The sequence below is a fragment of the Lethenteron reissneri genome, chromosome 21 (genome assembly GCF_015708825.2).
Source record: "Lethenteron reissneri isolate LAM-NWPU_2019-01 chromosome 21, ASM1570882v1, whole genome shotgun sequence".
NCBI classification, from domain to species: Eukaryota; Metazoa; Chordata; class Hyperoartia; order Petromyzontiformes; family Petromyzontidae; genus Lethenteron; species Lethenteron reissneri.
Genome location: NC_083799.1, coordinates 8,561,484 through 8,584,463, shown reverse-complemented (window position 1 = coordinate 8,584,463; position 22,980 = coordinate 8,561,484). Strand labels below are relative to the sequence as shown.

General features: G+C 45.4%; 1 protein-coding gene across 2 annotated transcripts; it reads left to right on the top strand.

Annotated features, from left to right (window-relative positions):
- The first annotated feature begins 594 nt into the window (after nt 1–594).
- Nucleotides 595–22,864, top strand: ANAPC4 (anaphase promoting complex subunit 4). Of its 2 annotated transcripts, none has more exons than XM_061555714.1 (28): nt 595–1,597; nt 3,026–3,144; nt 3,748–3,853; nt 4,465–4,597; nt 5,136–5,204; nt 5,362–5,403; nt 5,587–5,674; nt 5,887–6,000; nt 6,717–6,800; nt 7,979–8,065; nt 9,277–9,338; nt 9,714–9,756; nt 10,256–10,332; nt 10,579–10,679; nt 13,095–13,146; nt 13,636–13,691; nt 13,883–13,929; nt 14,099–14,155; nt 14,287–14,343; nt 14,487–14,574; nt 16,003–16,100; nt 17,524–17,585; nt 17,725–17,754; nt 18,013–18,120; nt 19,698–19,790; nt 19,898–20,071; nt 20,505–20,628; nt 21,353–22,864. In XM_061555714.1, exons 2-28 carry the CDS (start codon nt 3,037–3,039, stop codon nt 21,569–21,571), a joined length of 2,379 nt encoding a protein of 792 aa, XP_061411698.1. In that variant the 5' UTR covers nt 595–1,597; nt 3,026–3,036; the 3' UTR covers nt 21,572–22,864. The 2 variants fall into 2 exon arrangements, with proteins under 2 accessions (XP_061411698.1, XP_061411699.1); XM_061555715.1 differs by lacking the exon at nt 595–1,597 and adding an exon at nt 1,882–2,462.
- The last annotated feature ends 116 nt before the right edge of the window (nt 22,865–22,980 follow it).

Below are 22,980 nucleotides of genomic sequence, written 5' to 3'. Positions count from 1 at the left end.
ATCAGCCATGAGCTTTTCACTGCTAGATGTCAGGATCCAAGTAAAGCAAGAGTGTATGCACACACGAGCGTAGGACAGCACTGATCTATGTTGCCAGACCTAAGCCATTGATGAAAATTCCACATTCCTATGATAAGGCCAGTATTTCAATGCCAATAACCACTTTTGCCTATCCACAGTGACACTCATTTCATCTACCTTGGGGAACTGATTGCCTGAGTTGACCCTCAACCAGAATTTGAACTCGAAACTTTGCGATTGCAAGTCAAGCTTTCTCACCAGTTACTGGGCATGATGATAACAACAACAGTTCAGTGTTTGTTATTTTGGTGGTAATTTCAAATTCCAATCATCAACCGGCCGTTGTGTATTCACTGCTGGAGTAAGACCTACTCTCCATGCTGTTGCCATTCCTCGTGGTTATGCGATGTCACAATGAATGCATCCCTTGTACTTAAACTGATCTTGCTCCATCTCTGTGGTGGTCGTGCTCACGGGCGCCTTCTCTTCATTCCTTGCCTCGTCCATTTGCTAACTTCCCTCGGGATGTGTTCTACCCGAACCGACTAACCCACTCCTTTTAAGTCAATATCTCCGATTTGCGTTTATTCCCTGATCCATGTGCCACTCTTTCTGTCTCTCAACGTAAAGTGGAATTAAAAAAACGATAATCTGGGACTTGCACATTAGTTTTATTACATAAAATATCTCAATACGCTATGAAATAAATAAGCAGACAATATGCCTCCTTCCCATTTGTCTCCCTCCACATAAAATATATTTTTACACATCCATTTACCAACGGCCTTCTCTGACAGTGCATTATTTCATGAGCATTTATTCAACTCGGTGTCTCGTCAGAAAGTCAATCTTGTTCAGCCATCGCTGGTGAACTGCTGATTGTGTTTTGCGCCAGCACCCCTCTGCTCGATGCGGGTCCTACATTATTAGACTATTTAGATTATTTTGCTGAAATAAATGTCCAAATGATAAGCCACTTTGTTGAGCTATCATTTGTGGCCAGGTCACATTTGAACACTAAGTAAGTACCTCAGTGGCCTTTGTCTAGTAGGATGGGGATGGTTTCGTTGTATTTGGATGTGTTTAGGGTGATTTGTTTATCTTTCTTGGACTTTGCACCTCTATCGTGTGTTTGTACTGTTTGTTATTGTAACGTTCTTACCCGCCCCGACTGGACGTCTGTGAAAAAGAGCTTTATAGCTCAACGGATTCCTCCACTATAAATATAATTGATTGTCCGACTGTACAAAACCACGTGGAGGTGGACAATGATGGCGGTGGGGGGGGGGCAGTTTATCGTTTCCCACGCAAAAGTTTAAAGCCCACCTTTAGCCACGCCCTCTTTCGTGACGTGGCGCCGCAAGAGTGCGCGGCGATTGGCTCAGATTGCCGTGACGTCACGTCCACCGTGGCCACGCCCCTAGAGAAGTGAAAGGGCGGGAAACACACATTTTCAGGCCTCGGCTGCAGCGCTCGGGGGCGACAGCCGCCACCGCGGGGGTAACCCCAACGTAAGCCCTCCGTCGCTGGCGCGCCAAGTCACGAATTGAACGCGACGACCAATACGAAGACGTCGGTAAGCGACGGCTTCCAACATGGTCTGGGGTCTCGTCCTTTGGAGCGGGCTATCGCGAGCTGGTCGGCCAGAACGCAAGGCCAAGGGGGTTTAAGCCGTGCACATGTGGGGCTTTTGATGTTATGCAACTCGATGTACGTATGTTGAACTTCTTTCGCACGGTACGTAGCCAATCCGTGCTCATCGGAGGTGCGGGGAAGGACAACGAACCAAAGACAACAATAAGCAGTTCGCGTTTAGTTCGTTGTCCTCACCCGCACTTGCGATTTAAAGCACGGCCGGACGACGTACGGTGCTAAATAAGTTAACACGGACGATTGTGTCGATTCGTCCAAATGCGAAGACGATCATAGGCCACGGTTTCTAGCGCGGTCCGGTCTCGTTTAAGCGCGACGTGGGATGTGATGTAAACAGTGCCGGATTAAGTTGGTGCGAGGCCTGTAGCGTATGTTATAAAGCGGCCCTAAATAAAATAAAATATTAGAACACAATTTTTTTCATAGTCAAGTAATTGTATTTGTGTATTTGCTATTCAGCCAGATAATACGACAAAGCGCTCACCTTAAACACCCAGTCGTTCATAAAAGTCGAAGGCGGTATAGTACTATAGTAATAGAGCAAATGCAGAATCAATAAACCGGAATTGATAGCTTGAAAGCATTTAGCGCGGGGGCCCTTGAAAGTACGGGGCCCGTAGCATCTGAAGCTACTCTTGTCACTAGAATAATCCAGCACTGGATGTAAAGCGGCATGTTGTGTGAGCCAGTCGGCCAGAATGCGAGGCTTGAGTGTTGAATAGGGCCAGGGTCGAGCCCTGGACATGGTGGTGGGGCCTTTGGATGGGCGACCACCAACGCACGGTCAGGTTGGTGCCCGGGCTAAGTGGTGGGCAGTTGCTAAGCAGGGCAGTAAAATCAATGTTCGTGTTTACCTTAAGCACAACTGATACCGTCAGTTCGGCCAAATGGACGTCGTTAATTCGCCAATAACACTGATTTAAAATATATATTTGTAATGCCAATTGTTATTTATATTTTATAGCTATTTAATCAAGAACGTCTCGCGGAGGCCCATGATGCCAATTTTTTGCAGGATGTGATGAATGCTATGTATTTTCCATTTAAGCATTTTTGGTGGTAATATTTCAAATTTGCAGCATGACGCCAGCACATAATGGCCCAAATCCAATTAAAGACATCACAGGATCTTTAACTGCCACTGTGAAGCACATTGGCACGTGTTGGTTAGTAGACTGGCAATAATAACCAGGGCAGCCGCTGGATTTGAGCAATAGACGGCCACCGTGCTACCACCAGGCCATGCTGGTCTGTTGGTTGGTAATAACTAAGAGCGATTTATTTCTCTATCATTGCTGTATTTGCGTCGTTGCCGATCGTGTTTTGTCCACCCGTTGGTTGTGACCCGCAGGCGGAAGCATCATGCCGTCCTTTCGCCAGGTGGCCGAGAAGCAGCTGCCAGCCGAGATCTTGCACATGTGCTGGTCGCCCAAACGCGATCTCATCGGCCTGGCCAGCCGCTCTGGCGAGGTGGGGATTAGACACATCGCCATTCGTGTGTTTGCGAAGCATCCCTTAACATTGAAAACGAATTTCTTTAGATTGTTAACTTATTTTTTTGTGTGTTAGTTTGTTGTCTTTCCCCCACACCTCTGATTTGCACGGTTGGCTACGTACGGTGTAAAGTAAGTTCAACATACATTCAGGCATACTTTCTTATTTTGCCCATTTGTAGCAGAAATATTTAACTTTCCAGTTGTTATGTACAGCTACTTTACATTAAAGCTGGGCTATTGCGATTACGTGAGAAACTGATTACATGAGCGATTATCGGTCCGATTGCTTTACTAGTTTGAATAAAATGGCAATAGTTGGGGAAAAAAGTCTTTGCTATGTTTCTATAGTTGTCCCTGGACAGGAGGTGATGGGCGGTGCTTTGTAATGTCATCGTCATCAACGGTCCCATTAGGATGTTGGGGAAACAGAAATTTAAAGGAGCCTGAGTGATCAACCATAAAATAAATAGTTGATTAATTTACTTGACCAACGAATCATCCCAGCTGTATGTAAATACGCTACTCGCGCCTCAGTGTCTCTTGGTGTAGTTATATTTGTGTGTGTGCATGTGGTCAGGTGCTGCTGCATCGGCTCAGTAACTGCCAGAAGGTCTGGGGCCTGCCACCAAATGACTCCACGGGCAGTGAAGTCACAGCCTTGGCTTGGAGGCCAGATGGAAAAGGTAGAAGACGTGTAAATGAAACTGGCTTCCATGTGATCACAATATCGGCAGCTTTCTCTGCCGGTGCAATTTTGCAGAAATTTCAGCAATTCCTTGCATGAGCGTACGCTCTCATGATAGTCCATGGGCCAGAGCAGAAATCGGTACCATCTGAGCTAGAAAACCTTAAATCGTAAATCTATATTTAATTGGCCAATAACAGTGAATTATTTGGTAACTCATTTCAAATGGTTAAATGCAGAGTGTCATGCCTCTTTCGTATTTGTGAGTTGGGCATTGAGTCGTTATATGTTCCAGGGTCTGTTCTGGGTAACCACAGTTGCACACCGGACATTTTTACATTTGCGTATCAAGTATTTGTATCTTCCATGGTTGGTTGGAGGCCACTAAAGTTTTGCAACCTCATGTGGTTGTCTGATCTCATGGACTATGGCAGCAAGTTATGGGGCACACCAAGCCACATTTTAATAAATTAGTAGTTTGACAATGGTAATGGGAACATAGTCTAAATCAGTCCTAATATAGGCTGGTGTGTCCCAAATTGTTGTCATGAGTGTTCATATTCCCAGCTGCCTCACTTCTTCATGAAGATATGCCATTTGCCCACACAGTGTTGGCAGTCAGTTACGGAGATACCGAGCGACTGGTGCTGTGTGATGTTGAGAAGGCTGAGATCCTGCACACGTGCCGTGCATTGCACAGGGTCACCTGTATGCACTGGGTGGAGGTGAAACAGGAAAGCAGGTATGGTGACTTTTGCATTTCGAGTCGGTCTTTTAAAAGGGGGCACATCAATTTCAAGTTTGCTTGAGCAGGACATGTCACAAGGAGGGAATGTAACTGGTGGTCGGGCCTAATGATTTAGTGGCAACCAAAAGAGGGAACACACTCAAGAGGATGTCTACTGTGCAGATGGAGCAATGAGCTCAGCTCGTGGATTGGTGCATCGACGTTTCATGAGAGATGGAGATGACTTGGGGAAGACTCAATCCAGAAGTGGATTGATCATGGATAATGATTATAATTGTTGAAATATTTAGGAAAATTAGGATATAAAATACTGCTTTTTACATATTGTATTTGTTACGGATTAAACTAAAAAAATACGTATGAATGCATTTGATAGTCATTGTAATTAAATTGTAGTTCCAAACAAAATGTAAGAACCATTGATTGTACAGTCTTATGATTAGTCAACAAACTGTATACTTTTCTGCCTAAATATGTTTTTCACTGCTGCAGTTATGTGAATGGCAAGATGTTTGTACCATATTTTTTCCAGTCCGGAGTTTAATTTGTTTGAGGACGATCACACTGTTTACCTGTCAAAGCTGCCAGCTTTGCCTAAGAGGTAAGATCACTGGCCTTGGCACAATTGAGTTTTGGTACCTTTCATTTCATTGTGTTCAACTGATGAATGGAATTTAATGTGAAGTGGCTTACTGGACTCATTTCTGTAGAGTGCTGGTTTTCTCTTGTTTGTAAATTTGCTGTGCTTGTTTTCGCAGTGAAGAGAACTCTGATATTCAAAGGCTATTGGGTGATTCCAGGTATGTAAACAAGTCTTTCTCTTACTGTAATGTGATACAGGTTACGTCATTTTTCTCGACTGTTATCACTCTAGAGATTTTACCAATATTTGTTAACATTTGAAATGGTTCTTATTTGGCGATGGGTATTCTGAAAGTATGTGCGCTCAATTAAATTATACAACACTTTCTGTTATTTTGTAGGCTCAACATTTTAGTACTTGGAAGTTCCCATGGAGTTGTTGCATTTTATGCCTTTGGAATATTTAAAATCGCAAGTCTTTTGATCAAGGTAAGATAAAAATTTTAATGCACACACATGGTACTCGCATCGAGTTGCAGTCTTGTTCTCTTCGTCATACAGTGTTGTTTTATGCGAGGGGAGTGAGCATTCACTGCCATGTGCAGGATTGTGTAAAACTGTTTAAAACAAATGAATACATGCGTGGTTTGGACATACAACTTTGGTAACAAAACTGACGTTTGTGCTGTGGTTATATGCAGAGTGAGGGCCAGTGCCTTCACCTGTGTCTCTCCAGCGACCTAAAGGCCCTCTCTGTAGCAGTGAAAAAGACGAGCACTGTGGACGAATCCCACTGCAATATCATTTATTCTCAGGTACTGTTTCACCCTCTCAAATATATATTTTTTTCATTGAATGTATATGCAGCCGGATTTTTTTTATTTTTTTTGCCTATTTACCAAGGAAAATGCTATTGAGTCTCGATAATCTTATTTTCTCCTGGAGGGGTCCTGCCAAGCTTTTTCAGCAGGGGGAAAATGTTGCTTTACGTTTCTTAATTGAGTACGTCGCAGATCATTTTCAGCAATAGGATGTGTCATCAATATCAGTCGCAGGACACAGGGAGAACATAACTCCACACAGAAAAGCGCCAAAAACTAAAATCGAACGGAGGCCCTCTTTCCTGTGAGGCATAAGTCTTCTCACTGCCAGTGGGCTTTGGCATGATGCATTGGTATAAGGAGTGATATAAAATGGCCAAGACGGGTGATGAAATGGCAGCCAAAGGAGCCATCACATCTGAGTGAACGAACACCTCGAATACGAGGCAATTGAGATGAGCTCATGCACAGGAGTGAGATGGATTGTGGCATCCCGGGATAGAGGGATGGAATTAATGTGGAATGTGGGGAAGCCTTCATCCAGTGGTGGATGGAGCAATTTTGATGACAATCATAATTTCATCGTCTACAAATGGATATATTGATTTGGCAAGACAATTGTGACTTATGTGGTAATTAGTGTCTATACTTCAGTTCTGTTTGAATCTGTTGTCTTGTTTCATGTGTAAATGTGTATCCCCGGTCTTTAGTGGGATACGAGTCTTCTGGCTGCCAATCTGCCAGAGGTCACAAAAATGGCGAGGAAGTTCACCCACATATCAGCTCTCCTCCATGTAAGTCATCAGCAGTTGAACTTCACTGAGTTGTCATTGCTGAAATTATGGGTTTTATCCCTGGGCAGCTGCTCCTGATTAAAGTGGGTTCTTACTGGTAGGAACCTCCTGGTTACACCAGCCCACAGGGGATTATTGTGTCCGTCCGTCGGGCAGGGAGGGGCTGGGTGGGGAGGGGCCGGGTGGGGAGGTGCTGGGTGGGGAGGGGCTGGGTGGGGAGGGGCTGGGTGGGGAGGGGCTGGGTGGGGAGGGGCTGGGTGGGGAGGGGGTGGGACTGGGTGGGGGGTGGGACTGGGTGGGGAGGGGATGGTCACCCCGTGGTTGCTTTATAAAACTCAACGTTTAACCTACTCACGCCGGCTTGTGCCTGCCCTCACAGTCGGGCATATTTGCGGAATACACCACGCCGCGTTGACCCTGGCCATTGACCAAGCAACCCAATGTTCCTACCAGCTCCCTCCGCAGGAATGTGTTAAATGGAGTGAGTTCATGGTTTGAGTCCTGTCACCAATAACTACTCGCACAAAAAATGCCTCGAAAGATTGGTTTTGCTCTTCATATGGCTAAATACCAGCTCTGAGAATTCAAAATAATATTTTTTACTGTCATGTAATGAATATTAATGTCTTTAGCAAGGCAGCTGAGAAAGTGCTGCCTTGTGTGGATAAGAGGTCACTGGAGTAGTTAGACAGTTCTGTGGAATATGCTTTACTCGAATATGGGGTTGCACTGTGCTAGAAGATTCAAAAATGCATTCTTCATCATGACATGACAGATGGCACAATTGGGATAAAATGTGGATTTAAACAGTGACAAACAATTAAACAGTTGAACCTCGCTGTGTGAAAAGTAAAAGTACAGTCCTGTAATAGATTGCTCACGTCACTGCTGTCGGAATGGCCTCCACTGGCGGGAGCTCTTTAGAGCCCCTCTCACATGCATTTGGTTGACTCTTTCACGCTGGGCAGAACATCTCGCGGTGTTTATTGTTGTATAACACGTAGGCTTTCGTGACCAATACCCATATTAGAGGTTTTTTGGGTTAGATCGCGTAAAAATATATAAATGTGACGTTAAACCCGCCACCACCCAACACAGCCAACTAGTAAGGGTTGTCCCGTAAACAGAACCTGCTAATTCGTCACAAATGCGAGCTTGAATGCGTGTGTCGTGTGCAGTATCAATATCTGACGGTGCAGAGCATGAGTGGGGCATGGGAGGACGTGCTCATTGAAATGGACATGGGACTCACCAACTTTGTCAAGGTAGGAGTGGAGGGTGTGTTGTGGTTCTCAAACATTTATGCTTGATACAAAAAATTTAAACGGTGTGCGCCATAACTTAACACTGCTTATATATATTTTTTGTATTGAACATTTTCCAGTTTTTTATTAAATACCAAACTTAATGTTATCATTTTGTTTACATTAGAGGTTGTGGAACAGATTAAGATATGCAGACATTAGTATTACCAATATCATTGCAACCTTGGCCGTGACAGTTATTATGAACTATCTTTTTTGTCCGTCCAAGGACGGGGTGTATATTACAGTAAATCTGAAATATTCAATAGAAAAATTGTTCAGCTCATGATTATTAATGAGGGGGGGGGGGGTTGCCCCATGTGGAGTGACGTCACCCGCTAATGGTTATTGTGGAGGGGTGCGGCATGTGGAGTGCGCGACCTAATTGTGCGGTAGTGTAAATTTCCACGCGGGCATGAATATTAATGAAGGGGGGGGGGGCTCTTATGCAGTGACGTCACACACGGATGTAGCAATGTGCTGCGTAGATTTCCTTTTTACCTTTTCTGTAAAGAAACGTCATATTTGAAGCGACTTTGCGTAATAAATTATTTAATTTAGCTCGACCTTCCTCTGCGTTAGTGTAAAAATCCATCCACTCATGAATATGAATGAGGGGGGGTGGGCCTCGTGGAGTGACGTCACACGGGGGGGGGTGGGCCTCGTGGAGTGACGTCACGCAGGGGGTGGGCCTCATGTGGAGTGACGTCACGCAGGGGGTGGGCCTCGTGGAGTGACGTCACGCGGGGGGGCTTCGTGTGGAGTGACGTCACGCACGGGACGGACAGACATCTGTAGTAAGTCATAGCTCGTTGCTGAAATGGTTCTTCAGACGATATAATAATGTACAACCCAATGTCATTCCACTGCTGGATAAAGACCTCCCCATGCTGTCTTGGTCATGGGGGGGGGGTTGACCATACTTCACGCTGGTTGGTGTGAGACGGTGAAGTGATGGCACATAATAACTGAAAATAAAGTTGAAAATTGCTTTACAATGTATTCGCTAGTTTATAAGTAGGGTATGGAGTGTTATCCCACACCTTCGATGAGCGCATTTGGCTACATATGGGGCAAAATAAGTTCAACATACATGATAAAGAATCCAAATATGTTTTTGTTATAATTCTGGCTTGAGTTGAACAAAAAAAACGTTCTCTTTGGCTTCACAGGAGAACCCTGACACCTCTGTGAGTAATGAGTTCATGGAGCTGCTGATGTGGGGAACAGCCAGGTAATATCCAATGCCTTTTTGTTTTCCTATAAAAGCCTCCGTAAGTTGTTTCTTTACTCGTCTTCAAGAGGGTCTTGCAACGGAATGTTTGGCCAATTCCCAGGTGGTCACCTATCCCCCGGGCTCTCTACTCTGTCATTGATCGTCTGGTGTGGTGTGTTGTAAAAGACCATGTAATATCGTATGTGGCTGGCTTCGAAATCTTAACACTGCTTTTGCCAAAGTGCAAGCCTGTAAAATGCACAAAGGTGGTGTATCATAAAGCTCGTGAAGAGAGACCTCGCCTATTTTGTCTAGACTCCGTGTTTTAGATTTACGGGCATAGAATTGCAAAAGACATTGAAGTTGAAATTTAATGTTTCTATATTTTTACAGCCCTGAGCTCCAGATGCTGCTATTAAACAAACTCACATTGAAGGTAAGAATAAACTATACACGTGTGACCATTGCACAGCAACAAAGCAGTGCTGTGTAAATGGCGTTTAAGTAAACAATAAATAGACACATCATACGGGATATATGAACCTTATGGCGGTACTCCGGGGTACCGTAATACCCCGGCTCTCGCATAATGTCCGTGATGCAGTTGTTTTTAGTCTGTTGATGGTCGGCGATGCGGCAATCGACTCATCTCGACGAGCTGTACACGATGTACTATGGTGCATTGAGCATTCAGGGTTTGAGCGCAATCGTTCTCTTGCTGCGTTTCGACATCGCAGAGTAGCACTGATTTCAGATTGATTGGTACCCCAGTCGCGGAGTGAAGTACACCCCTGGAAAAAAATAGTGTCCCAGAAAGAAAATATTTAATTGCCTCGGCCATTTAGTATTATTTGTTACCCCGGGGTACCAAGGATCATATACACAACAGCAATGATGTGCCACACTGACGTGCATTTGTGTATGAATGTGCGCAGGGCTTAAAGAAGCTGGGTCATGAGGTGGAATCGTCTTACTACAGCATTTTGAAGCTTCTCACCAGCCACCTGCAGAGGTGGGGTTTGCACTTTTGAATCTGGCACAGGGCCAAGCAGGGCCAGGGCCAGGGGCAGGGTTAGTAATATTTGTCACATGTTGAATCGGTCATTACACTTGGAACTTGCGACGTCAGTGACAAGGCTTGGGTTCTGAAATGGAAAAAATTAACCTGGCACCTCCCGTGCCATGCAGGGCTGGCTCTGCAGAGCCCCGGGGCAGCTTGTTTGTGCCAGTGGAAAAAGAGGTAATTGTCACCCCACAGTGGAGCTGATGCACTTCTCTACCACCTGGTGGAGCTGAAGGGCATGGCCATGTGGCGACAGAAGTACGGGTGCCTGGGTCTGCGGGAGGACTCCGTGGAGGGTAAGAAGCCTCCACTTTTTTACATTCTCTCGGCCGTTTGGTTCGTCCAGAGCACATTGTTTCATGTATTTATGTGCATGTACAGCCCTTTGGTCAATTCAGTGCTGGATGGGGGTCGTCTCCACCTGCCATGCGGTTCAAGGGAGTTGTTTGACCATATGTCATCATGCTGATCTACATGGGTTGGTGATGGCTGGGAGCATAGCCGTTGACGCATAGTACAGTACAACATTGATTTTGTTGTACTGCCTTCTACTGACAACCTAATTCCACAGCAGCCTACAACACCTGTTGTATTCATAGCGGTCAACCATCTAAGCTTTGTCCAGGCTCAGCTCAGCTTAGCTGCCGAGATCTGCCGAGATCGGGTGCATTCCACGTGATTTGGTCGTAGGCTGTTTAGGTACAGCCTATACCAAAACAACTGGAATATGGCCTTTTCTTTTTCACGACCTTAGTAAACATTTCAATGCTACTAAATATTTAATTATATTATAGATTAGCTTATATACCTGGCGTTGCCCAGGCCAAAACATATTTTAAAACTACTCTTAAAAATCTAACAGCAGTGCGTACTGACTGTGGTGGTACCTGCTATGATTACAGCAGTGCATACCGACTATGGTGGTACCTGCTATCACTACAGTAGTACATGCTGACTCTATAGCAATATTTATCGACTCTATAGCACAAAGTACTCACCTGACAGAGTTGGGTGGTGAGGCCTAGTCCCGTGCAGAGCCTCCGGCCTCGCCTAGATTGTCCAGCCGGCCGAGGTGGCACCTTGGCAGGCTGGAGCTGGGCTGCTACCCCTGACCCCCCCGCCAGCCACGATCTCCCCGGCCGCTCTGCAGTAATATCTACGGCCTATAGTGGTAGCATCTAGCGACTGTATATATGAGTAACTGCACGCATCGGGGTGGGGGAGACATCACACAGTGAAGATTTAAGCTCAGCGTTTAGTGTATTTTTAAAGCATTTTTAACGCGAAAGAAAATGTTCCCCTCACTCCCACCGAAGGCGTGCGACTTGGCATGGGCCGTCCCCCCCACTAGGCCTCGGTAAGGTAAAAGTTAAAAGGTAAAAACAACGAGCCTACCTTTACCCTACCTTTTACCTTGCCACAATACAATCACTCTACCCTACCTTTTACCCTTTAGCAGGTAAATTAAAAGATAAAAAGCAACGAGCCTACCTTTACCCTACCTTTTACCTTTACCCCCTAAAAATTACCCGATTACAGGGTAATTACTAGGGAACTACACATGAACAAGGTTTATAACGGTAAATGCTAGGTAGAGCGCTTTATTCATGTAGAATACTGTCGATGATTCCAATTTTACACGCTTGTTGTTGTCGTTATATCCTCAAATCTTGTAACTCAATTTTTACCCACTTCCTAATGTGGTATCGACTGCAAACTTGGTATACTTATGTCATACTAATGACAATACTATATTCTATCATAAAAAATATAATTTTAAACAGTTTTTATATGTGATGTTTCGGCTTGGGTCTAATTGTCCACGCTCAACTGACGTTGGCTGTAATTGGCCACGGCCCCTTACGTTGTGGCAAGCTTCGGGGCCACTTCCTGGAGTCGTGGAGTTCTGCCATTACTCGTACATTTAATAAAAGCGTGTTTAAAAAAATGTTTTTAAAATATTACTTATTAAATGGAGGCCACGGACTGAGCCACGGAGCTTGTAGCAGTAAACAAGGCGCCGTATTTACCGGGTAATACTTCGCGCTACCTTTACCCTACCGGGTAATTCTTCCGAGCTACCTTTACCCTCCCCTTTACCTTACCCCTTGGCATGTCGACACCTTTACCTTTACCCTTTTAACCGGTAAAAAGGGTAAATTACCTTACCTTGGCGAGGCCTACCCCCCACCAAAGGCTCGTGAGTTGGTATGGTCGTGCACGCGTCATAAATAAATAGAGCGAAAAAAATCGCACTAAATCGCTAATTAAACTTATTAAAAGTTGACTGATGTGAAAAAGGAATAGCGGTTGCTCACGGCGGAGCTTATGGCATTGTACATGGCTATTTTTACTTACATAAACCCCACCGTTGGAGAGCCAAATCCTTCACAAGCGCGCGAACACACACAAAACCACAAACAGACAATTTTTTACTTTTATATAGGTTAGATAGACACATACCTCGTTTGGCAGTTTGTAAAGATCGATTGCTTTTAGTGGGAGTTTTATTAAGCTTTGTACTTGTTATATAACTACAATCCCTTGTGCGTTATCAGTGAGGAATTAAAATGTGTTACCAAAACAAGCCGCTTCAGGGATCATCTGTATTTTTTAGTTTTGTTCAAACAAGTTACAGTGTACTGGACAACTTTGTGGTGTGATTGAAATTGTGTTGTTGCTAATGGAATGTTTATGTAAAATTCTGACAGAAGCCATCCAGATTGTGGGTTCCTACATGCTCAAGGCAGACGAGTTACTGCAGTAAGTTATCAATACATATCACCATAATTTACACACAGGACCTTGAACAGATAAGTGTAATTTTCCAACCCCAGTTACCTTGGAAAAAGATAACGGGTGCATTTAACAAGATAACATTTAACAAGGTAAACATAGCAATTTAGATTTTTTTTTAAGTGTATCGATGCAATCTCATCTCAGGACAAGACATTGTACAATGATGGGGTGACTTGCATCATTAGCTGGGTACACCTTCGATAGGCATAATTTTAACTCGATCCTTTGTCATTGTACGCTTGATTAATGCATTTTTATGTTTAGAAAAAATCTGAAGCTCCATTGATTACACCTGACGGAACATGTCTCGACACATACAATTTTCTGCATTTACATTTAAGCGCACATGAATTGCATTTGTTTTGTATGTTGTGAAAGTGAATTTTAAACAATGGCTTCACATAGGGACCTCATGATCAGTCTTGTCCTCTTTATTATTATTTTTATCATCAGTGTGATTGAAAACAGCTTGAAGAATTTCAAGTCGTTTTTCCGCTGCCTCTACGTGGGTATGTTTCTTGCAGAAAACTCCCTGCCAGTGGTGCAAAAGTAGTACACCGTTGTATAATTGCAGGCTGATATTTTAATATCTTGATCAGTCTTACGGTATGCAACTTTTCTTAAAATTGAAAAAAATGTGTGACTACACACAATGCCTTGCTTGGCTGTTTTACAGTTGTGTTATTTCTATTTTTATCAGCAATGCTGCATATGTCAGATGAAACCATCCCACCAGAGCTGAGTAAGGTAAAGTGTCATTCCCATGTAATGCAATCTCCATTTTGCTCTATGCCACAAATGTCGTGTTTTGCAATATAAATGTCTCTTTGTGCTGTTAAAACTGATAAATAAACACAATTCCAGCGTGAAGATAAGCCAAAGTTTTTACATCATCCGCTGCCACCTCCTGTTACAGGTCAGCCAGAAGGAACTCATGTTTGTCGCAAACTTTCTTAAAGACCACTTCGAAAAGGTGAGGATTAACTCCATGTTAATCATCACAACTCCTATCCCACAATGCGTTCCCCAAATGCAACAAGCAAATAAATGACCCGTGGAATAAAATTGCATTAACATGTTTTTTTAAATATTTTCTTTCACAAGGAACCAACGCTGTTTGAAAAAACAGGAAAATACTTCAACGTTGATCGTGTGGGGCAGGTAACCTGCAACCCATTTTATACAAATTTGCAAACTATGCATTCAAACAATGGTGTTCATGTGTATTTGGTCAAAACATCTTATGCATTATTTGTGTTGCTGTTAATACCACAACTTGTGTTTTTTGTGTCGAATCAATGTAGTATTTAAAAGATGAGCTGCTGCTGACACCGCAAGATATGAAGCACAATTCGTGGGTTAACTTTGTCGAGAAAAGCGTTCACCTTAAAGGTGCGACCTCAATACGCACACATGCCACCTCTTGTATTAATTAAAATTATAAACTTGAAAATTAAAGTCATGATTCCTAGAATGTCATTCATAATAACCGAAATTGTGGTTTTCAGTCGCTTAACACGTAGCACCATAACATAAAATGTCTTCTAGGTTCTTTTGGTAAAATGTATTCATATTTTTGCAGAAACTTTGTTAATGCAACTGGAGTCATTGGTTCAGAAGCATAAATGCTTCCTGGCACATTGCCAATGTCCTTCACAGTAGCGTAGCTGTCAAATGTGCATGTGGTGCAATTGTACCGGGGCCTATGGGCCAGAATAGGCCCAGCTGGCAGGCTATGAAAGAGAAGGTAGAGGGGGGCGCTTATTTCATTTATTACGTAGGGCCCATGCCACCCACGCAATGCCACTGGCCCTCTACCATTCGGCCATTATTTATAGTAAATTCTTTCTCATTCTTCGTATTGGCTGACGTCCATGTATCCGAAGTAGCAGAGTGTATCACTATGATGCCTCCCTTTGTATTTGTGAATTAGGCATTGAGTCGATACATGTGTAGTGGGTTCCACGGAGACCGGAGACGTAGTATTTAGAGGCAACACGGTTTATTGTAAATATTAACAAGAAGCCCCCTTTACTCCCACTACCTGAGGAGGTATGGCCTCCGGGCTGACGTGCCCTATCACTGGGGCTACGGGCTCTGAGTCTCCCAGCTAAGGGTGACCTAGGGGAGGCTAACTGACCCGACCCAGCCAAGGTGCGGGTCTCGACCACTGGTCCGTGCTCGGCCCCAGCCCTTACAAGGACGTCGGGTCCCGAAGTCCCAGGGTCCTAGCTAGGGAGGCTACGCTGACCCGGCCCAGCCAAGGTGCGGGTCTCGACCACTGGTCTGTGCTCGGCCCCAGCCCTTACAAGGACGTCGGGTGCCGAAGTCCCAGGGTCCTAGCTAGGGAGGCTACGCTGACCCGGCCCAGCCAAGGTGTGGGTCCGACCACTGGGTACGCGCTCGGCCCCGGCCCTTAAAAGGACTGCGGGTCCCAGGGTCCTAGCCTTAGCTGGCCTTCTGTCTTCATCTTTAGAGCACTCCCCCAAGCCGTCCTGAGGTCCGTCTTTTATTCACCCCTCGGGGACTCTCCGCCCCCGGTACCGCCCCCTTTCTGGAACCTTCCAGGGGGCTCTGGAATAACTCCCCAACCCCTCACCTGGGGTCGGGGGGGGGAACTCGGCCTCTCAACGGTCCAGCTCTCTCTCTTTTTAGCTCTAGCTCAGGGTGGCAGCCCCTATAGACTCGTGGCCACAACTACAGGTAAGTATACACAGGGCGGTGTGTGCTATGTATTTCCGACGCTACACATGTTCCATGGTCTGTTTTGGGTTTACCACAGTTGCACACTGGAGATTTTTTTTCATTTTCCGCTTGCAGACAGCCCGCTGCTCTACACTAACTTCCCAACGCGGTCGCTGTGCCAGATGCGCACGCTCATGGATGAGAACGTGCAGCAGTGTCTGCAGCAGCCAGCTGTGAGTGTGGCCACCGGCCAGCGGACCGTTCCGTGCCACACCTGGAGTCAATTCCAATTGTGCTTTTGTCATGTGTAATAAATTTGCAATCGCAGTGCAATTGAAATGATAATTTCAGCAAGGAAATGAACACCGTGTGCAGTTCCTACCCATCTCATTGGATTTTGCGTTGTTGCATTCATTATATACATTCTCTTTGGTTCTTTCGGTAAAGTCACGAAGGTATAAAATAAAATAAATCACGTTTTGGGCGCAACACAAGCGTCCGTCATCGGGTGGGAAAGCATGATCTGCTGCTGAGGCAGACTGTTTTAAAAAGGTTTGAAATGGGTGTAGCCCAAGGGTCATAAAGAAGTGGGCGGGGCTAGTGATGTTAATGTGAGAAATTAGCATGTAACTGTAAGAACGGAGAGCGGCCTCCTCGACGAAGGCATGGAAGTGGCTATGTTAATGTGAGAGATTAGCATGTTAATGTAAGAACGAAGAGTGGCGCAATCCAAAGGACATGTGAGCATGAGAGTGCAATTCAAAGGCATGAGTGCAATGCAAAGGACATGCGAGCATGAGAGATCTAAGAGAGAGGGACATAGAGAGAGAGACAGAGAGTCGGAAATAACAGCTGACATAGGCAGGTAGGATGGAAACATCACAGTCAGTTAAGACTTTACCTGGTTAATAATGTCCTTCCAATGATTGCTCCGTTTGTACCCATCTTTTCGGTTGAAGTTGTGTCTGTGTTTATATATCTGGATGGCTTCATGAACAAATCTCTGAAGGTAGCCAGTAAGTTTGCAGAGTACCTCCGTCTTGGAAAAATCTATTTCGTGTGAACCCACAGCGTTAAAACAATGATCTTGCTTGTGTTTACGAACGCGGTCCAAGACATGTTCTTTCGTTTCTCCAATGTAACTGCTGCCACAACCACAACTCAGTTTGTAGACACCATGGTATTGCATGTCAGGAATCACATCCTTTATAGATGGGATTAAATCACAGATTGTGTACTGTTGAAACGAACCTGGATCTTGTGTATGGGTAAGATTTTGGAAATCTTTTTGGTAACCCCTGCTATGTATGGTAAAGTGATGGTTTTGGTTGGATCCTCAGAAGATTGTCTCCCCATAGCTGGAGAGACAGCTTTGCCAATTGTATGGTCCAAGTATCCGTTCATCCTGAGGGCTTGGTGTACGTGCTCCAACTCACTGGCTAGGTGGTGCTGGTCGGAGATGCAACGGGCCCTATGGTGTAGTGTGTTGCACCCGAAACGTTGTGATTTATTTTATTTTATACCTACGTGACTTTACCAAAAGAGCCAAATAGTATGGATTCCTGCAGTCACGAAAGCTTCAAATCAAGATTATATACATTGTTAATTGCTATACTATGAGTTTTGACAACCCAGCGACAATGCTGTTCCTTGCAGGAGGTGATCAGCGGCTCCTTGTGTGAGTGCGTCGAGGGAGTCCTGTTCAGACACCCGGCCAGGTGGGAGCATGCTTGTGAATTCCACCGACATCAAGTGGATACTAAAACGAATTAACAGCAACTGATGTGAAAAAGCGAGTAATTATGAATTTTTATTACTTCTCGGTTGAATATGGCTGCCTGTTTACATGTTTTACAGAGAGGACACAAGGTCATTCTGCTTGTCTTTGTGAGTAAATGCATCAATGTGTAGAACACAGCAGCACATTACAATTTATAATGCACACAATATTGCACGGACGCAAATGAGCATGACTCGGAGGTGCGAACAAATATAGCTGAGTAAATGTTAGTGAAATTATATCTCTTACTGTCTTGTAGTCACAGATAATGCTGACGAGATAGCGCTGTGGTGTCGTGCGGGTGCATGTGTGTGTGTGTGTGTACGTGTGTGTGTGTGTGTGTGACGATCGGTCGGGGGACACAGCTGGAGCGACGAAGATGCCTCTCAGCAGTACGCGGTCTACTCTGTGGGCGCCGTTCCCACCTCATCCCTCATCCTCATGCGGACCACCACAGACTCCACACGTGCCCGGTAACCTTTAAGAGTGGCCACGTGGAACACAAAAACACAAACTCATACCCAAAGCAACCATTGCAGCTGCATGAGCCACAGTCCTAAACCTCGCCCATTTCCCCTCGGCATCGGAAGGAGTTGGGGACGATGCCAACACCAGCTGCAAGCGATGATGAAATTCTCGCTTGCAACTTTCATCAGCTAGCTGAAACCAGGCCACTGGATTTGAATGGGGTCCTGGGTGTACACCCACCACCGGAGTGGTAGAATGGCAGGTGTATCTTACAGGTGACAAGCCGATGGTCAGTGGGCAGATCTGCTCCACAGTAGGTCCTGGTATCAAGGACATGGGCCCGCATCCACTGTTCCATCACTGTAGTCCAGCAGATGTTCTTGCTTGGACCCGGCATGCATCCATGATGTTGTGTGGATGCGCCGATGCCGGAACAGCGTGTTGGTAATTACAAGCCCATGGGCTGCACTAAAGTCTAGCCTCCTACCGTTGTTATTGAGCTGATCTGGCCCATGCTTTCCAATCACTCAAGACTCGGTGCCAGCATCATGACCAACTTGGGCATTAAAGTCACCCAACAAGATGACTCTATCCCGAGGGGCAACTTTAGCTAGCACCTGTGACAGTAGGTTATAGAAAGCATCTGACTCAGCGGCCTTGCCTGCATCCCTCCACTGATGTTCATCTTTGGGGGGCATAAATAACCACGACCATCACTCCTTGTCTCTGGTTGATGGGAACACGAGCCCAAAGTAGCCTGGGGCTTCCAGCTTCCCACACCTCACCGTCACGCTCCCACACCCCCTTCATTCTTTTGTTCTGAAGAGCCACTCCCTGTTGTTTGGCTGTCTCCTGCCACGAGTAGAGGACTGTCCACCCCTCATGGTATCAGAAGCCAGAGCCAGTCCACCAGTCCTCCTGAATACTGCAGAGATCCAGGTGTACCAGTCCAGCTCCTGACAGAGAAGTGGCAGCGTCTACTCCACAGCGAGCGTTCGAACATTCCATGTGACCACCCGCAGTGGATTTTTGTTGTTTCTGAGGAACCCCAAGGGTAAGGATTCAGTCTCCTGGCTCCGCCAAATGGGGTTTGGCCAGGAGATGTCATAGACCCGTTCCCTCGGGCCCTCCGACACAAGCTTAGCTGAATATTTTTCACGTGGTTTTGTGGTAATGAGCCCCCATTTGGCTGCTGTGCTGGTTACGAACACCATGAGGCGAATGGCCAATTTAAATTTCCCCTCCCCCCCATGGCACTGCTCACCACAGCTTTACTGTCTGGCGCCAACGAGGAGGTAGGGGGTTGTTTTTCCGGACAGCGCTACACACACACAAAGACCAACGTAGGCGCAGACCCCAACCCCACAGTCTGCTAGGGATCGTAAGTTGGAGGAAGAAGATATTTTTAGACATTAACCGTAGTAACGTGAGGGTATTCATCTGTGTACTCTCATTGAAAAGATGTTTAACTTATTACACTGTAGAACAAGGTTAATTGGGACTATTACTACTGCTTGCATTCACGAAAATAACTGCACATTTAATGTTATCAGCTGACAGAAACGATGCATTTTTTTCCCAGGAATGAAATTCCTGGCTCCCTTCAGCTGGTTGCGTTAGAGTTCTGGGGCCGAATGAAGCGGAAACGTAGCGAGCGAGTGGACGACACAAAGAGGTGACACCCCCCCCCCCCCTCCACAACTCACGCATTCTGTGCTGCACTTTGCAGTTTCGCGAGAGCTTCACCGCATGCCACGGCTGTGTTCTTCCTCCGTGTTGCAGTAAACACAGGGTGGTGGACGCCAAGTTCTATGATGGGCAGACGCTGAGTGTGCTGCTGCTGGAGGAAGACGGCGGAGAGGAGAAAGGACCGCTGCTGGCTCAGGTCCCGTTCGCTTCGGTGTACAGGGACCAGGAGCAGCAGCTGTCACTGCAATCTTGCAGCTTTAAAACGAGGCGAGTGATTGTGCGACGTGCAAGTCCGGCTCTTGCCTTCATCGGCCATGATCTATCCACTGATAGATGAAGATCTACCTAAGCTGTTTCCATATTGGTTCTGTGATGCAACAATTGATCTCGCTCGTGCATGCGAGCTAATTTGATCGCTCTATCTCCTTGGTAGTTGTCCTCTCCAGCGCATACTTGCCTTTTGTTGCCACTACATCATAAGTCTCAACACCGGCCGTCATCCCCTCTTGGCGTGTCTTGCCCAAGTCCTCACTTTTCACATCACCCGAAATATTTTTTACTTTCCAAAAAGATTGGAATTCTTGGGTTACTACATAGCCCCGACAATCATTTCTTGTTTTGAACGTAGCATGTCACCTAGTGTAACTGTCCAGATTGTGTTTTTGACGGGGGTAATGTTGCCAATGCCATGCTGCTGCAGTTTGGAGGAGCAGAAGGGCAGTATCCCGGTGCACGTGGTGACCTTGGTGGACCAGTGGAGGAGGATGGAGAACATGAAGGCACGGTTCGTCTCAGTCAACGGCATCCGCAACGTTTCCTGCGTGGTGGGTGCAGGCTAGAGGGGTTCCTTTCCTCGAGGGGAGGTGGTGGGGGGGGAAGGCGGCACGTGCGTCGGGTTATGATTTGGGGATTCATGGATATGGTCTAATTGTCCTGGACTGATATGATGGCACCCTTGCTGGAAGTATTTTTAAAATGTGTCATTGTAGTTTCAAAGTCCACGAATCTGTGTGTTTTAAACACTGCTAAAATGTATCAGATGTGGCAGTGACGTAACCATCGTGGGAAATGTCAGCTATTGTTCTTTTTGTGTGTCGTGATTTGCCTGTGCGATTGTTAAAATTGCCGTGAAGTATACTTTTGAGGATAAAACCACAAACGCAAAACAGGAGAAGTATGAAACATTGCCATTTGTCGAAAATATTAGACTTGATATGAGAATTTAAAATAACAAACGTTTGATGTATAAGAGATTTTTGTGTACTTGGCATAATTCGAGCCGGGTCTGCCCAGATAAGCAACCTGGAAAATATTTCCGCACCCAGCGCGGCGCATCCATCATTTCTCGCTTTGGCTATTGCAACTATTCCGGAATACCTTCAGTCTACCAGCCAACCTGGAATATATTCAGTGAGAAATGAAGCCCCGGGTGCATTGATATTTGTCTATCTTCACAGTCTACTTTACCGTTCAGAGTCCCTTTTGAACCGTTTTGGGTATCGAAGGTTTGGTGAGGAAATGTTGAGTCTGCTTTTGTGTGGCTCTCAGCTGAGCAGTAACCTCCGCCACGTGCGCATGTTCGAGATGGACGTGGAGGAGGAGGGGGAGGCCGAGGAGGCCGCGGACGAGAGCATCGACGCGCTGGAGGAGTCGAGCGACAAAACGCTCGAGCGCGTGCCGGACGAGGGCGACGTCTCTGTGTCACTAGACACCTCCGAGCTTTGCGACGGGGCCGGGCAGAGCACATCCGGTGCCGACAACCGTTAAAGATCGTTGTTGGCCCCTGCTGCCAAATCACAGCGGCAGTGTCGAGGTGAAGCGTTCAGCACCGTTTAACAGTGGTGGTTCGTGCTGGGACGTGTGAAAAAACTATTTGGGGCTCATGCAAATGATTACTTTAGATTTTTGCTTATACAAAATGAGCACGAACTTGCCATTAATGTGTTTGATGTCATGAAAATATATCCCTGGATTTCTGTGTAACTGTTTGTTTCCGAAAAGGACCCCAATGTATAAATATTCAAATATATCTTGTTTAAAAGTTGGTATTAACTTAATTATGAAAATACATAATTAACATTGCAGGCTGGATATATTTTAGGATTTCACTCGTCTAAAAGCTGTACTGCAGTCGTTCACGTAAAATAATCAAAAGCATCATTAGAGAATGCAATTAATTAAATAAATAAGTTGACAATATTCCTCTTTCCCATATTTGTCTTCACAAAAAAACATTTTTAAGATAGTAATAGATAACGGAGTATAACAGATCTACTTTACCAGAGCAGCACATGCGAGGGCACTGCAATTTCAGCTGATATATGTAAAACTTCTTTCGCACCCGACGTAGCCAACCATCTTCTTGGTTCTTTCGGTAAAGTCACGTAGAAGGGAAATAATAAAATAATAAAAATAAAACAAAATAAAATTCTCACGGCGTTTTGGCCACAACACAAGCAGCCGTCCTCAGGTTGAAGACAGAGCTGTCTGAAAGATAGCGCACTGCTAAGCTTGGCAACGTATTTAAGCTGGGTGGGAGAAGAGCACCTTGACAAAGGAGTTTAAATATCAACAGAAGAATTTAGCATTGAATAAGCTGTGTTAATGTGAGATAATTAGCAGGATGTTAAAGTCAGAAATTGTAGCCAACCATGCTAATCGGAGGTGCAGGGGAAGGACAACTCAACACAAAAAGAAATTCGTTTTCAGTTTGTATGGGATGCGATGCTGTCAAAGGTTCTCAGTTTCCATCACAACACTTGCTTCATTATTGCCACATTAATTTGTTTTCACACACAAAGCACAATTTTTTTGGTCAGATTTTATTGCAATAAAACACCAAATCAGCAAGTGAGTTGATTGTGTTTTATCTTGATTTGAAGCTTTTGTGACTGCAGGAATCCATATTCTGGTTCTTTCGGTAAAATCACGTTGATAGGAAAATAATAAAAGAACACAATGTTTTGGTCGCAACACAAGCGTCCGTCATCAGGTGAGAATGATCTTGTGCTGTGGCTTTATATCGGCAGGGGGGGGGGGTTTGTGAAGTCGTGGCTGAAGGAGTTCAGCGGGGGGGGGGGGGGTGTGGTGTGCAGGGACAGGTGGGGGGCTGGAGAAATTGGCATGTCAATGAGCTTGAATTAGTGAACCAAAACAGCACAGGTGGGTGAGGGAAA